Source organism: Mesoplodon mirus, assembly GCF_964341445.2.
Source record: "Mesoplodon mirus genome assembly, chromosome: 18".
NCBI lineage: Eukaryota > Metazoa > Chordata > Mammalia > Artiodactyla > Ziphiidae > Mesoplodon > Mesoplodon mirus.
Window position 1 is genome coordinate 57,779,798 of NC_138994.1, and position 13,422 is coordinate 57,793,219.

Here is a 13,422-nt window from a genome sequence, read left to right on the forward strand (position 1 = left end):
TCTGAACCCCTCCCCATCTGAGCCAGACTAGGATTCCAGGGGGATCCCAGGAGCACCCCACACACACATGAACAGTGAGCTCCCCTTAGTGAAGGCCCACATTGACTTGTCCTATCTTCTTCTGTGGGCAGGGGTCCTGAAAAACAGGGGCAGATGTCACCAGGTCCACCATCGTGGCAGGTCAGGCAGTTTCTGTGTGGGTCCCTGATGGGCATCCATGCAGGGAAAAGGGCCCAACTTCTGCCCGGCTGCCTGGCAGAAGGCTGGGGTTGTTCCAGGGCCCATGAGGGTGGATCCACATAGAAGGTACCGGAAGAATCTGAGGCTGAAATTACATATTCCCTAATGATAGCAGGCTGCTCCCACCCCCCAACCCTTCCTGACTCTGGGTCTCAGTCTCCTCCATAAGATGAGCAAAAATAGGGGCTTCCCTGGTGGCGCAGTGGTTGAGAACCTGCCTGCTGATGGGGACACGGGTTCGAGCCCTGGTCTGGGAGGATCCCACATGCCGCAGAGCGACTGGGCCCGTGAGCCACAACTACTGAGCCTGCACGTCTGGAGCCTGTGCTCCGCGACAAGAAAGGCCGCGATAGTGAGAGGCCCGCGCACCGCGATGAAGAGTGGCCCCTGCTTGCTGCAACTAGAGAAAACCCTCACACAGAAACGAAGACCCAACACAGCAAAAAAAAAAAAAAAATTAATTAATTAATAAACTCCAACATAAAAAAAAATGTTAATATGTACAGCGTTCTGTAAATGACCTTCTAAAAAAAAGATGAGCAAAAATGCAGGCATTTTTATGCCACATACTTATCACAACTTATCACAGCTTGTAATCATCACAAGCTTAGTGTCTGTCTTCCCCTCTAGAATGGAAGCTCCACGAGGACAGGCCACGTCGGGCTTGCTCACCGTGGTGAGCAGTGGCTGTGATATCAGAAATATTCACCATATTGTGAAAGGGAGGGAGAGGGAAGAGAGGGAGGGAGGAGGGGAAACTGAGTGGGCAGAGGGAGACTGGATTCCTATTACCTAAGGGCTCTGGGTTACGGGGGCAGGGGTAGAGAGAAGAACCGGAACACTGGGCCCAGTCTCCAGAGGAAGCTGGGAGAGTGGACTGAAATCGCTGACCCACATCACCAGAGCAGTGGGTCCTCAGCTCCGAAAAGCAAACTTGTGTCTGTCCTCTGGATTTACTCTTTACAAGCCCTATGCCCCTTCCTTGTGGGGAGGTGGGCAGAGGTAGGAGACCTCCCTGCTTCCGTCCTCCTCCTCCTGGACGCCCCCCCTACGCCGGGCCAGTCTCAGGAGGTGGTTTCTTTCCCCCTTTCTCCCACACAGAGGCTGGCTCGCCTCTCAGTGGGATGGTGAATAAGCCCTTGGGTGACACTAATTGCCATCAGGCATTAGGGGCCTAATGAGAATCATCTTCCTTGACGACTCCAGCACCTTCCATCCCCAGGGCCGCCAAGAGCCCGGCCAGCCCTCCCCACGCTGCACCTCCGAGCTCCAGACAGACGTGGGGTATGGGGAGGGGCGAGAGCCGCTCTCCGCAGGCCCCCATGCCAAGCTGAGGCGGCAACAGCCAGCAGCCGGGGAGGAGGGAGGCTTCCGGGAAGGCTCCAAGCCCATTTTCCAAAAAGAAAATGTCCCTTTTCTAGATGAAAAGGAAACTCACAGTGTCGAGAGTTCTAGGACCGAGACAGGCAGATGAGGGACAGAGACGAAGCGCCCCAGCTGGCCTTGCTCTGACCTACCTCTTCCCACACTCTGTCTGGTTGAGTGAAGAGACATGGGGGGCGGGGGGCGGTGACCGTGAAGATCCACACACACACCCGCCATACGAGCTATGTCCATAGGATTGAAGACCCTCTTCCTCCAGAGTAGAGTGGGATTGAGAGCTGGTCCTTGGGGGTTGGGGCGTGATACCCAACGATGCTATAAAATCATTTCTATTGATCCAATGCCTGGCTGACAGTTGACGGTTGACTCGTCTGGTCTGATCTGGGTTGCGCTCGAATGGAACGGGCCTGATGGTGGGAAGGAACGCCACCCCCCACCCCTCCCCCTAGGCAGCAGGTGCCTGGGTGAGTGTGCAAGAGGACAGTTCCCCACCCCCACCACCCCCACCCCCATGTCCCTTTAAAGGCTGGCAAAGCAACTTGTAGGAAGGCATGTCCCCTCCTCTCCGTGCCCCTCCACCCCCAGCAGCGGACAGGTTTTCCAGGAGCTGCGTCCCAGACCCATCCCCAAACGGAGCTGAGCCAGAGAGCTCCGGCGCGGCCCGAGAGGGGCCGGGCGCGACAGCTCGGCTGATTCCCACCCAGGGCTCCGAAGAGCCCCACGCAGACTCTGGCGGTGGGGATAGAGTACCCTCTATGCGCGCCTGTCCGAGAGACTGTAAAACACCTCTGGCGCCCGGCGAGGAGAGAGCATCCTTTGAAAAGGGACAACAGTGGCTGCGGTGGCGTCTTCCCGGGGGGAAATGCGGCCGCCGCAGCCGGCCGGCCCCACTGGGGCCCCAGCGCTAGCCTGCTCTGAGGAGGAAAAATAAAACATGAAACAGGGGTTAGCGGAATCGTGAGGTCGGCCCTTGCCCAAGTCTCATTAAGGAGACGCGCGCGCTCCCAGGCTGGGAATGCGGAATGGACACGTGGACAGGGAAGGGGGAGCTGGGGCGCGAGGCAGGGGTGGGGGGGCGTCTCCGTGGCGCGCGAGTCGTGGGCCGCGCGCTCCGGGGCCACGTGACCACGGGGAATCGGGGAGGGGAGGGGAAGAGAGCGAGCGCGCCAGGCTCCGCGCCCGCTACTGCCGGGGTGGGCGCTGAATCCCGGACGAGGGAGGAGGGCGGGCGAGCGCGAGTGTGTGTGTTTCTCTCGAGTCATTTACGGCGGAGCAGCCGGCGCGATCGCCGAGGAGGCGGCGGCGGCGGCTTCGTGCAACTGTGGCTCCCCCCACCTCCTCTTCCTTTTTGCTCCTTGATTCTTCTTCTCCCCTCACACTCGTCCATGGGGAGCCGGCCCCCCTGCTGGCACCTCCTCTCCACTCGGCCCCGTAGGCACCAGCTGCCGCCTCCCTGGCCGCGGGCTGCGCGGGCGCCCGGTGCCCCGGCCCCTGGCGTGGCGCCCGGGTCTCGCCGCCCGCAGCCCAGGCAGGCGCGGCGCTCCGCTCACCCAAACTGACTCCGAGAGAGAGGGAGAGCGAGCGAGCAGATGCCCGGCTGCACCGAGACATCGGGCATCCGGGGGCAGGGCGGGGGCGGCGGGGAGGAGGAAACATCGGAGACTCTGAACCCCGGAAAAGTTCAAGGTTTGTGCAGGTTCCCCCGGGAAAGGCGAGGAGCGAGGCGGAGCAGCGTGGCCCTCTGCTGAGACAGCGAGACCAGGGAGGAGAGGGGGGAGACCCGGGGCTGCCGCGGGCTGGCCGAGCCCCTCTCCATCCTACGACGCTCACGGCCAGGAGGCTGGAGTCGGCGCACGGGGCAGGAAGGGCTGGGGTCAGGCGCAATAGCCGGGTTTCCCGCTCACTCGCTTCTCTAAACCCCATCTCCATGGGGCAGCCCGTTCCGGCCGCGCCACCCTCGCGCCAGCCGCGGTGCCGCTGCCCAGGCAGGCGGCGCTGAGCCTGCCTCTGTGGAGCCCGGGCCCTGATCGAGACTGGAGATAGCGCGCTGGAGCCAAGCAGGGAGCTCGGCGAGGGGACAAGCCGCGGGCTGCCCATCTCGGGCATTCGGTCCGGGCGTTGCCTCGGGTCGTGGCGACCCGCGTCGCCGGTCTCATCACTGCACGGAAACTTTTCCTTCTCCAGATGGATTAAAGTTGCCTGGATTTTCTCTTTCTCTGCGAAAGAAATCATTCATTTGCACCTAACCTGGGATTTTTATGCTGGAGCTGCTGCTGCAGGGCGCTCAGAGGAAGGAAGCCGCGCTATCCATGTGGGGTTACTACCGAAACCGAAGGAACTGGGGTTTGCATCGGAAATCTGCACCCTCGAACGAGTTCGGATTCGAGCTGGGCCGCGGGGCTGTGGAAACCGACACTTGGCCCTAGGCAACCCGAGAGACGCCAGTGGCCACCCGGCCCCAGGAGCGCACGTGCGGCTCCCCCCTAGCCGCACAGATCCTGCAGGGGGCACCAGCCGGGAGGTGGAGGCTCCTCCCGCCTGGTGCTGCGACCCCACCAGTTCCGAGGGTGTAGCCGGCGGCGCCCGGGACGCCCCCTCCCCTCAAAGTGTCCCCGAATTGCACTCCCTGGCCCCCAGAGCCTCAGCAGAGACAGCCGGACGCCACGGCCACCCGAAGTTGGATGTGACCAAGCCCAGCCTGGGGCCAAGTCGTCGTCGACCGTTGCCCCCTCGGCCCCCTCCCGCTCCCTCCTCGGCCATGGCCCCAGGGATGCCGGGCCGCGGCGGCGCCGCCCTGCTCTGCCTCTCGGCGCTGCTCGCCCACGGTGAGTATCGCGGCGCGGACGCGGGAGTGAAGATGCGGCGGGAGCCGCTGGAGGGGGCAGAGAGGAGCCTGGAGAAGGAGAACCTCCACCCCAGGGCTCGCAGCCGCCGCTCCCAGCTTAGCATCTCGGGCGGCAGCTCGAGTTACCTCCAGCCCCCAAACCCTTTGGCGGGAGCGGAGGCTGCGAGGCCCGCCCTGGGGACCGAATCCGGCCCCGGAAAAGGACGAGAGGGGGTATCACTCCAACCTCCTCCTGGTTAGAGAGCAGGGTCCAAACCCGGGAGTCTGGGGGCGTGTCCGCCCACGGAAATCTAAAGGGACCCGAGGGATCCGCTGGATCGCGTCCGGGCCGCCCCTCCTGCCACTCCCAGCCCGGCGGGGCTGAGGGCGCTGGGGACCGCGGGGATCGTGTCTACGCCCGCCCCTGGCGCGCAGGCCGGTGCGGGGTCGCGCCGCCCGCTGCCTCGCTTCCTGCGGCGGTCCTGGAGAAGGGAAGTGGACAGGGGCCTGGGGATCGCCTGCCCGCCGTCCTGTGAGCTGCATCTAAATGGCCGGCTTAGCCGAGCCAGAGGGCGGGGGTCTGGGCGGCGGGCGGAGGGAGCGGGCTCCGCGCTCTCGCGTTCTGCAATCTGTTGCGTCTGCTCCCCAGGCTCGCCCCGGGCTCCGCGGTAAAGGGGGTGGGAGCCGGGGTTGGCGCGCTTTGGCAGTGGGACAACAGGGATATGGGTGGGGGACCTAGGGTCGCGGAACAGCCCCCCAGAGTGGGAACTCCGATCCGACGGGAGGAGGCTGCAGCGGGCCTTCCGCAAGCTGGAGGCGCTCCAGGAGGCGAGGGGCGCTGACCGAGAGGGGAGGGAGAGAGCTGGGGGCGGGGGAGGGGAGAATGGAGAAAGAGAGGCTCTCTGCCCCCTCCCAACGGGAAACGAGCGGAGCGGGCACATAGTTCCCCAGCCAGCAAGGGATGGGGGACTTGGCTGCCCCACGCCGAGGGGTGAGCCTGGACAGCCTGGAGAGGGGCTAGGATGGAGGGGGCAGTGGGCTCTCCGCGCTGGCGGAGGACCTTCCATGTACCCTGCTCAGCTTTTGCCCACGTCTGCCCGGTCCCTAGGAGCCTGCCCAGGCGGGCCGTGAGCGCGCCCAAGGTCTCTAACCAGCGGCCTCTCTCACCCAGACCAAGGCGCCTTCTCAAGGTTGAAAGAATAAGGAGAAGAATGGGCTCTGGGAAGCTAGGGTCATGAGGCTAGGATGGGGTGGGGAACAGGTTGACCTCCCTCTATGAGTAGATTGGTTCTCCCCGGCTTCAGCGAGGTGGTGGCTCAGGGTTGGGGGGCTGTTTTGCGTTCATTTCACCAGACACAGCCAACCTCAGTTCTTTATCAGAAGAATGGGCAGGGGGAATGCTGCTGGGACCCAGAAATCTCGGGCTCCGTGTGCAAGACTGAGGGTGGGGAGGAGGTGGGGAGACGGGACTCTGGATGTCTGCGCACTGGAACTGCAAGGGCTAGGCTTGAGACCCGGACCCAGCGAGCAGGGGGTTTGGGGGCACAGCAGGAGGAAACCCAGCTCAGGCCTGGGTCTAGGCGTGGTTCTGCCCCCATCCCCTGCGTCTTGCTCCCAGAGTTCCCTTCCAAAAGCCCAGCCATGGCCTCACCTCCAGGCAGCTCAGGCACTCTTATTGGGTTCCGACGGCCCACCTTTCTGACCCCTCAGCCTCCAATGAAGGATTCTTTCCCTTCCCTCACCTGCCAGAATCTTGTCGGCGTCCTAAAACCCAGCCCCAGTAGGGCCTTGCTGTCCTGGCATTGCTTCTCTGGGAATAAGTCTGCCTCCTCTCCTCCTTAGACATCGGTGTCTTCTCTGTACCCAGTTAGTCCTGGAGTGGTGGAGGCAGGTGGTGGGCTTATTCTTCTCTGTCCCTCACACAGCCAGTGCCTAGCACAGTGCTCAGGACACCCAGGGCCCAGGAATGGCTGGTGATTAGAAGGAAACTATTTGAGGAGGTGGAGCATGGGTCCCCCACTGGGCAGGCATTTCCCCCTCCTGATTATCTGTCTCCCTTTCTAAGTTTCTTCCCTGAATCCCCAGCCCATGCCTCAGACTCCCCTTCCTTAGGGAAGAGTACCAGCAGATGCTCAAAGCTTGGGGACCCCCCCCCAGATGGATAAGGCCAAAGAAGTTCCTCCCGCAAAAATACCATCTCGCCTGGGTTTCCCCTTCAGGAATACCTAACACACACACACACACGCACCCAAACCATGCCTTTATCAGGAAAAGGGTACATGGATTTAGTCTCATTTCAAGCTAACTCTTGGTAGGGTTTTCTGGGCTCTTCAAAGATGCTGGAGCGGGGGTACAGTTGCACATTTTCGTGCCTGGCAGGCTACCGAGGCCACAGGGCTCTGACCACACAGCCAGACCGGGAGCCAAAGAGCCTGGGTTTCTGACTCTGGCGCCATCGGGCAAGCTGACCTCGGGCTGCCTCCCTCATGTTCCCCATCTTCCCCAACAGTGTGGCCCCTGGCCCATCCCTCCCCTTCTCACTCTCTGCCAGGACAGCTGGGCAGATGCCATGTGTGAACGGAGCCCCACTACCTTTCAGGGCCCAGCTCAGCCTCTGGGGTGGCAGCCCCTACACTGCTGTCAGTCTCAAGGCTTCTGCCAGAAACCATCTGAGAAGGCTACTTTCCTGCATCTGGTCTCTGGAGAGCTGTTCTGCTCCATTTTTAGTTTGGATAGGAGTTTAGCAAGGCATGGTGGTTGCTTAACCTGTTAGAGGACTGATTATGTCAGCTTCCGACTCAGTATCCTTCACTGGCTCCCCACTGCCTGTGGGATCAAGGATACACTCTTTGCCCCCTCAACATACAAGGCCCTCTGGGATCTTGTCTCAATCTACATCTTCACTTCTGTGGTACTGCCCCCCTCCATCCTCCGTGCATCTTATGAGATATCGCTCTTTTCACCTTCCTGCCTTCCTGCTTTTGCACCCACCAGCCCCTTCATCTGGAATACCTTGCCTCCAGAAATCCTTACCTTGCCTTCAAAGCCCAACTGAAACATCACCTCCTCCAGGGAGTCTGCCTAGATTACCCCTTGGCTGCTCATCAGCAGCTCCTAAACCCCAACAGAAGTAATTGGTCTCTTTCCTGTGCTGCCTTGGCCCTTCATGCTGCCTTCCCAGCACTCCTCTGGGACGGCAGTGTGTGTGTGAAGGGTATGTGTGGGCATATTTATGGGCGTATCTATACATGTAACCCTCCTGATTCCCACACACTTGCATTTAGGGCAAGAGCCATGTCTTCTTCGGTTTTGCCCCACTCTCCAGTGCTTGACACATAGTAGGCACTCAAAAGAAATGAATGGGGTGTGAAGAAAGCTCTGTTGGGGGCCCTCGCAGTGTCAGCTGAAAAGGGAGCTCTGGGGTGTGAGGCAGAAGAGGGGAGGGGGAGGAGACAGACAGAGACACCAGGAAGAGAGCAAGTGGCCATACCCCTCGAGTGGCCCGTACAGGGTATACATGTCTGGGGTGACATGTTGTAACACGATGTGAATGTAGTGTCCCATGATGCTCCGACTGCATGATCTCAAATGCTTGTGTCCTCACCGTTGTGGTCACCAGCCTGGCTTCTCTTCCGGGTTGTGTCCGTGCTCTCCCCACCCCACTGATTACCCAAGTTCTGGGCTCCTTTGGAGATGGAGGGAGGACACAGCAGGAGGACAGGGTCAATGCTGGCCTTGGGAGGCTCCCTCACTACGGGGAGTGAGGAGTGATGCTTCCCCCTTCCCCCTCTACACACACCCATCTTCCTGGCCACCTGGAGCCCTATGCCACAACACAGCCTTGTTAATGTTTAAGACCAGTAGGTGGGGATGTGTTATAAACTTGGTGGCAGAAAATGAGCTGTATTGGAATCCATTCTGAGGATAGTGCTTGGCTGAAGGACGGAAGGCCACTTTGGGACACCAGGACGGGACCCGGGCACCTCCTGGCCCTCCCTCGGGACTTGTCTGAAAGTGATAGACCCCAGGCCTGAGATCGGTAGTGAGTGCTTGTGATGCTGCAGAATCTGAGAACCAGAGAGGCACCAACTCCAACCTGGGGCAGAGGGGATAGGGGGCGGGGTGGTCTCTCTTTGTTGCCCTACCCACAGTGATGGCGGTTCACAACACTGAAACTAAAAGAGATCACAGAACCTCCAAATCCAACCTTTGTGCGGATGTGGACATGGACACTCGGAGAAGGAAAGGGACCAGCCAAGGTCATCCTGCCAGTTCATTCTGGAACCAGGACCAGCACCAGGGCCCAAAGGGGTTTCCTAGATTGGCAGTCTGCCCCAGGCCCCTCGGCAGAGATTCCACCACCTCTGTCATCCCCTCTGTCTGAGGCTTCGGCTTCATACAAAGATCTCTGGCCTCAAGCTAGCCTCGGGTCCCAAGCAGTCAAGGTAATCAGTCACCAGTAGTGTTAATAAACCTTGCCAAGCACGACAGAGGGCACATGGAGGGGCTCAAAACCTGATCTTCGGCTCCTTGTCATGAGCTTGGAGTCCAGCTGGGGAGATGAGAAAAAGGCCCCCATTCTGAAACTCAAGGTGGTCTGGGTCCCTGGGATCCATCGTATATAGAGGTTCAAATCCTGACTTTGTCATCAGCTTGCTGCGTAGCCACAGGACAGTCACCTCCCTCTCCAAGTCTTGTTTTCCTCCTCTGCAGAGTGAGAGGAGGCGATGCCCGCCAAGCCCCCTTGCAGCTCACTTGTTCTGCCACAGAGAAGCCTCTTGTCGCCTCCCTTGTCTCTCCGCCCCACACCCATGCTCCTTCCGCAGAGGCCAGCCACAGACGCTAGCAAATGGATATGATTCTTCCTCCCCGTTCCCTCCCCAGGGTCTTCCTTACTGCTTCGTCGCCAGTGCTCAGCACAGAATTTTAATAAGAGATTAATGAACCAGTTGTGGGGTGGCTTTTTTTTTTTGAAAATAAATTAATGTTTCTATTTTCCTGCTCTGTCTTTTTAAATGAAAAGTGGGCCTCCTTATCATCAATTCAGCTGGCGGTGCCATACTCCAGCAGTCCCCAAGGATGGGGCAGTGTATCGGGGAGCACCGACTCTCTGCCAGCTACGGCATCAGTCTCTGGAGGACCAATGGGCTGCCGGGGAGGGGGCGGGGCACGCACTAAGACAGGTGAGGCCGGTGTGGTAACAGAGGGGACAAGCCACTCTTGGGAGATAGGCTGAGGGTCCAGAAGTCATTATCGCCTTTCCTCTGCCAAGTTTGCCCCTCTCCACTCCTCCCCCACCGCCTCCCCCCCCCAGGTCCCCCCCTCCACTCCACCACCCCAGGCCCTGCTGGCTGTCAGACAACCCAGCAGGATGAAGTGGAAAATGGAAGCAATTACCTGGATTATTCAATGCTTGTTGCACAAATGAATGAACGCAAGAATGAATAATTCAGTGCAGAAGAAAAAAAGGGTAGAAAAGATAATTGAAGAAAACCCTTTTTGGTCCAAATTATCTAGATAATTATCTGCCTTTGGAAAGTTCTGCTTTTTATCAAACTTGCATCCTTCCTGCTGCATTCTCACCCACACCTTTTTTGGCCCATGAGAATGGGCAACTGGTCACTCTCTTCTCTTGAGTGACTTCCTGTTCAACTCAAACTGAGGGGTGGTGGGCAGGTCATGTGCTGGGGGAATTTCTCAGCTTCTCTCTGTTTCCTGAGCCCATCTCTCAGGATCCTCAGAGCTGGGAGAGTGATGTGCCCAGGATCACCTGGATAAATGGATGACACTCAGAATGGTCCAGGTTCTCAGAGGCATCCCCATCCAAGGATCCAGGTCTGGACAGCATCAGACCTTACAGGGCGAGCCCTTAACCCTGGGAGAGAACAGGCAACCAGGACACCCTCAAGCCCAAACCCCTCCACAGGAACACAGCCCCAGAGGTGGGCAGCCCTTAAACAGAATCAGCCAGAGTCACGCTGAGTGACAATCTCTCTGCTTTTCTGCGGGACAGAGGGGGTGGAGGGGAACTGGTTCCTGCTCTTGGGGATCACTATGACAAGGGAGACATGCCCATCTTCAGAGAGGCCCTAATCTGATGAGGGAGGCACAGCCCCAGCCCTCCAAGGTGGCCTTTGTCCTCTTGCACATTGAGGGGCCGATGGTGAGAGACAAGATGACCACCTTTGCCCAGAGGTTGTAGGACCCCACCTTGCAGGCCTCCACCCACCCTCCCCCAGCCCCCAAGACTGGTGGGGAGCCTGGCTCAGGGCCAGGAGCAAGTGTATTTTTGGTGGCTTGGTACAGATGATGCAGCAGACTTGTCACGGCAGGAGAAAGGTGTCGGTGGGAGCTGGCAGTGCAGCGCACTCAAATGCGCACCCGCACGGTCAGGGGCACTCACCCGTACACTTGAGGGTCCCAGCAGTTCTTTGGAGTTTAGATCCATGATCTCATTTGGTCACTGGGAGACCAGTGACCGCCAGGTAAAGGCAGCAACTAGCATCCCATTTTACAGAGGGTAAAGCTAAGGCTCAATGGAGACCTGGCCACACCAGCTCTTGAGGTCAGGTTTTCTGACCATGAATACGGAGGTCTTCTTGCCGTACCCCTCTGTCTCATGCACACAGGGAATAAGCACAGATGGGGACCGACAGCCACACGCCCACATACCTGAGCGAGGCCCACCCATCTGGCCGCACTCATCTCTCCAGTCCTTTACCTGGGTCACGTGCTTTTCCATGTCAGAGCCTCTGTACATACTGTTCCCTCTGACCAGAACACTTTTCTGCCCCATCTCCTACTCAGCCTTTGGGCCCAAGTGGATCTTCCTCCTGGAAGCCTGCCCTGATTCTGAGTTAAACAAAGACCCACCAACCCCTGCCACTCATTTCCGATTTGCCCTCTTTGTAAACTGCACTGCCTGGCCCCCTCACTGGCATTAAACTTGAATGGACCTGGAAGTCATGTGCCCTCTTCCCGGTGCTGTATCCCCCGGTGTCTATTGGGATCTCTGGAATAAAGTAGGCATTTAACAATTTGTCAGACGAGTCGCTGAACGTACACTTGTGCACATATGTGTACACATAGACCGCTTCCCTGTCTCTCAGCAAGTATCCAGTTATTGCCTACTGTGGGCCAGGCACTGTTCCAGGCACTTGGTCTTAATCCATGAATACAGCAAAAAGCCCTGAACTCATGGAACCTTTATTCTTGCGGGGGGCAGAGAGGAGGCCACAGTAAATAATAAACATATACAATAAGGAAATTATATGTCAGAAGGCAACAAGAGCTGAGGAAAATAAAAGAAAGGTAGGGTATGGGAATTGGGAATTCCAGCGCACGCACGTGTGTGTGTGTGTGTGTGTGTGTGTGTGTTGGGAGGGGTTGTGCAGTATTAAAATGAATGTTCACTTGATTAAATATCATGAAGCAGACTTGAAGGAGGCAAGGGAGCATACTAAGTGAATATCTGAATATCACATTGGGACCAGTCCTAGGGCAGGAGTGAGCTTGACCATTCAAGACAGCAAGGAAGCCAGAGGGGCTGGAGCACGGTGCAGGCTGGGAAGGGTGCAGGGAGATTAAGTGGGGAAGGGAGGCCCTAGAAGATTAACTGGTAAACTGAGTGAAATGGCCATCACAGGGTTTGGAGTGAGAGTGACCTGAGCTGCTGGCAGCTGCAGGCTTGCGGAGCTCCAGACCTGTGGGGATAGGGACCCCACCCCCCGTGCCACAGAGGAGACCTCTGTCTGCTCTCTTTAGCTCCTTGCCCCGCACAGTCTTGGCTGTGGCTGTCTTTCCTGCCACCGCGCGGCCATGCCACCGCGCGGCCACCCCATCGGAGGCAGGACCAGGGTGTGCAGGGGGCAGACTGCTGCAGAGACCACCCAAGGATTTGCAAGGCTGGCTTCCAGACCCGCCCAGCCAAATTAGCTATGTGGCCACCCAGGCCTCTTCCATGGACTCGAGCTTCCTGTACGTAAAATGGGCTGCAGCAAAATCCAGTCTGCCTGGATCTCTGAGAAATCCCACAGCGACTCCAGATTACCTGTTGCTTTGACCTCTCTGCCTGTCTCTGTTTTTTGTCTGCAAGTGCTCAGCTGGTGGCCCCTTCCTCCCACGACTGGCCCCCTGCCACCGCAAGACCACTGCAGCCCATGCCTCTTAGCCAACGAGGTGACCTGCCCCGAGTTGACCCACTGCCCTGTCCTGAGTCTCCCCGGGTCACCCCAGTCTCCCCTGCCCTGTCCCTTCTGGGGAGAGACAGGCATGTGGGGCCTTTGTCCAATAGGAAGGAACTCTTGGATTGGAAATACGAAAAATTGCCATTTTCTCAGCTGCCAACACAGCAGAGAAATGATCTCAGTTTTCTGTGGCTGTTCCCGACAGGAGAAAAACTGCCAACCGCCAGCCCCCGTTCATGAGAGGTCTGAGATACTGAGGAAAGGGAGCTGCAGCTGGGGGAGGTGGCGGGGTGAGAAGCTGGGGTGGGAGTGGGGCTGGCTTGGTGCAGAGGGCTGAGCTCCCCACTTGGCTGCAGCGCTCCTGCCTGGGAAGCCCTTCCCCACCCAGCGCCCGCCGACCACCCACCTGGGTCTGAGCGGCTGTTGAACTATCTAGTTATCTTTTTTTTTTAAATGTATTTATTTTATTTATTTTTGGCTGTTTGGGTCTTCTTTGCTGTGCGCAGGCTTTCTCCAGTTGTGGCGAGCAGGGGCTACTCCTTGCTGCAGTGCGCGGGCTTCTCACTGCTGTGGCCTCTCCTGCTGTGGAGCACGGGCTCCAGGCACATAGGCTTCAGTAGTTGCAGCACGCAGGCTCAGTAGTTGTGGCTCACGGGCTTAGTTGCTCTGTGGCATGTGGGATCCCCCCGGACCAGCACTTGAACCCGTGTCCCCTGCATTGGCAGGCGGACTCTTAACCACTGCGCCACCAGGGAAGCCCTCTAGTTATCTTAATAGTCACTTCTACTA

The 13,422-nt window shown here is 58.5% G+C and overlaps 1 protein-coding gene across 1 annotated transcript in view; it reads left to right on the forward strand.

Moving 5' to 3' along the window:
- The first annotated feature begins 3,277 nt into the window (after positions 1 to 3,277).
- Positions 3,278 to 13,422, forward strand: part of TMEM132E (transmembrane protein 132E) — a 51,606-nt gene continuing 41,461 nt past the window's right edge. Inside the window, exon 1 of the mRNA XM_082605590.1 lies at positions 3,278 to 4,448. Coding sequence (XP_082461716.1) covers positions 4,382 to 4,448 — 67 coding nt within the window. The 5' untranslated portion in view covers positions 3,278 to 4,381. The remainder of the gene's footprint in view (positions 4,449 to 13,422) is intronic.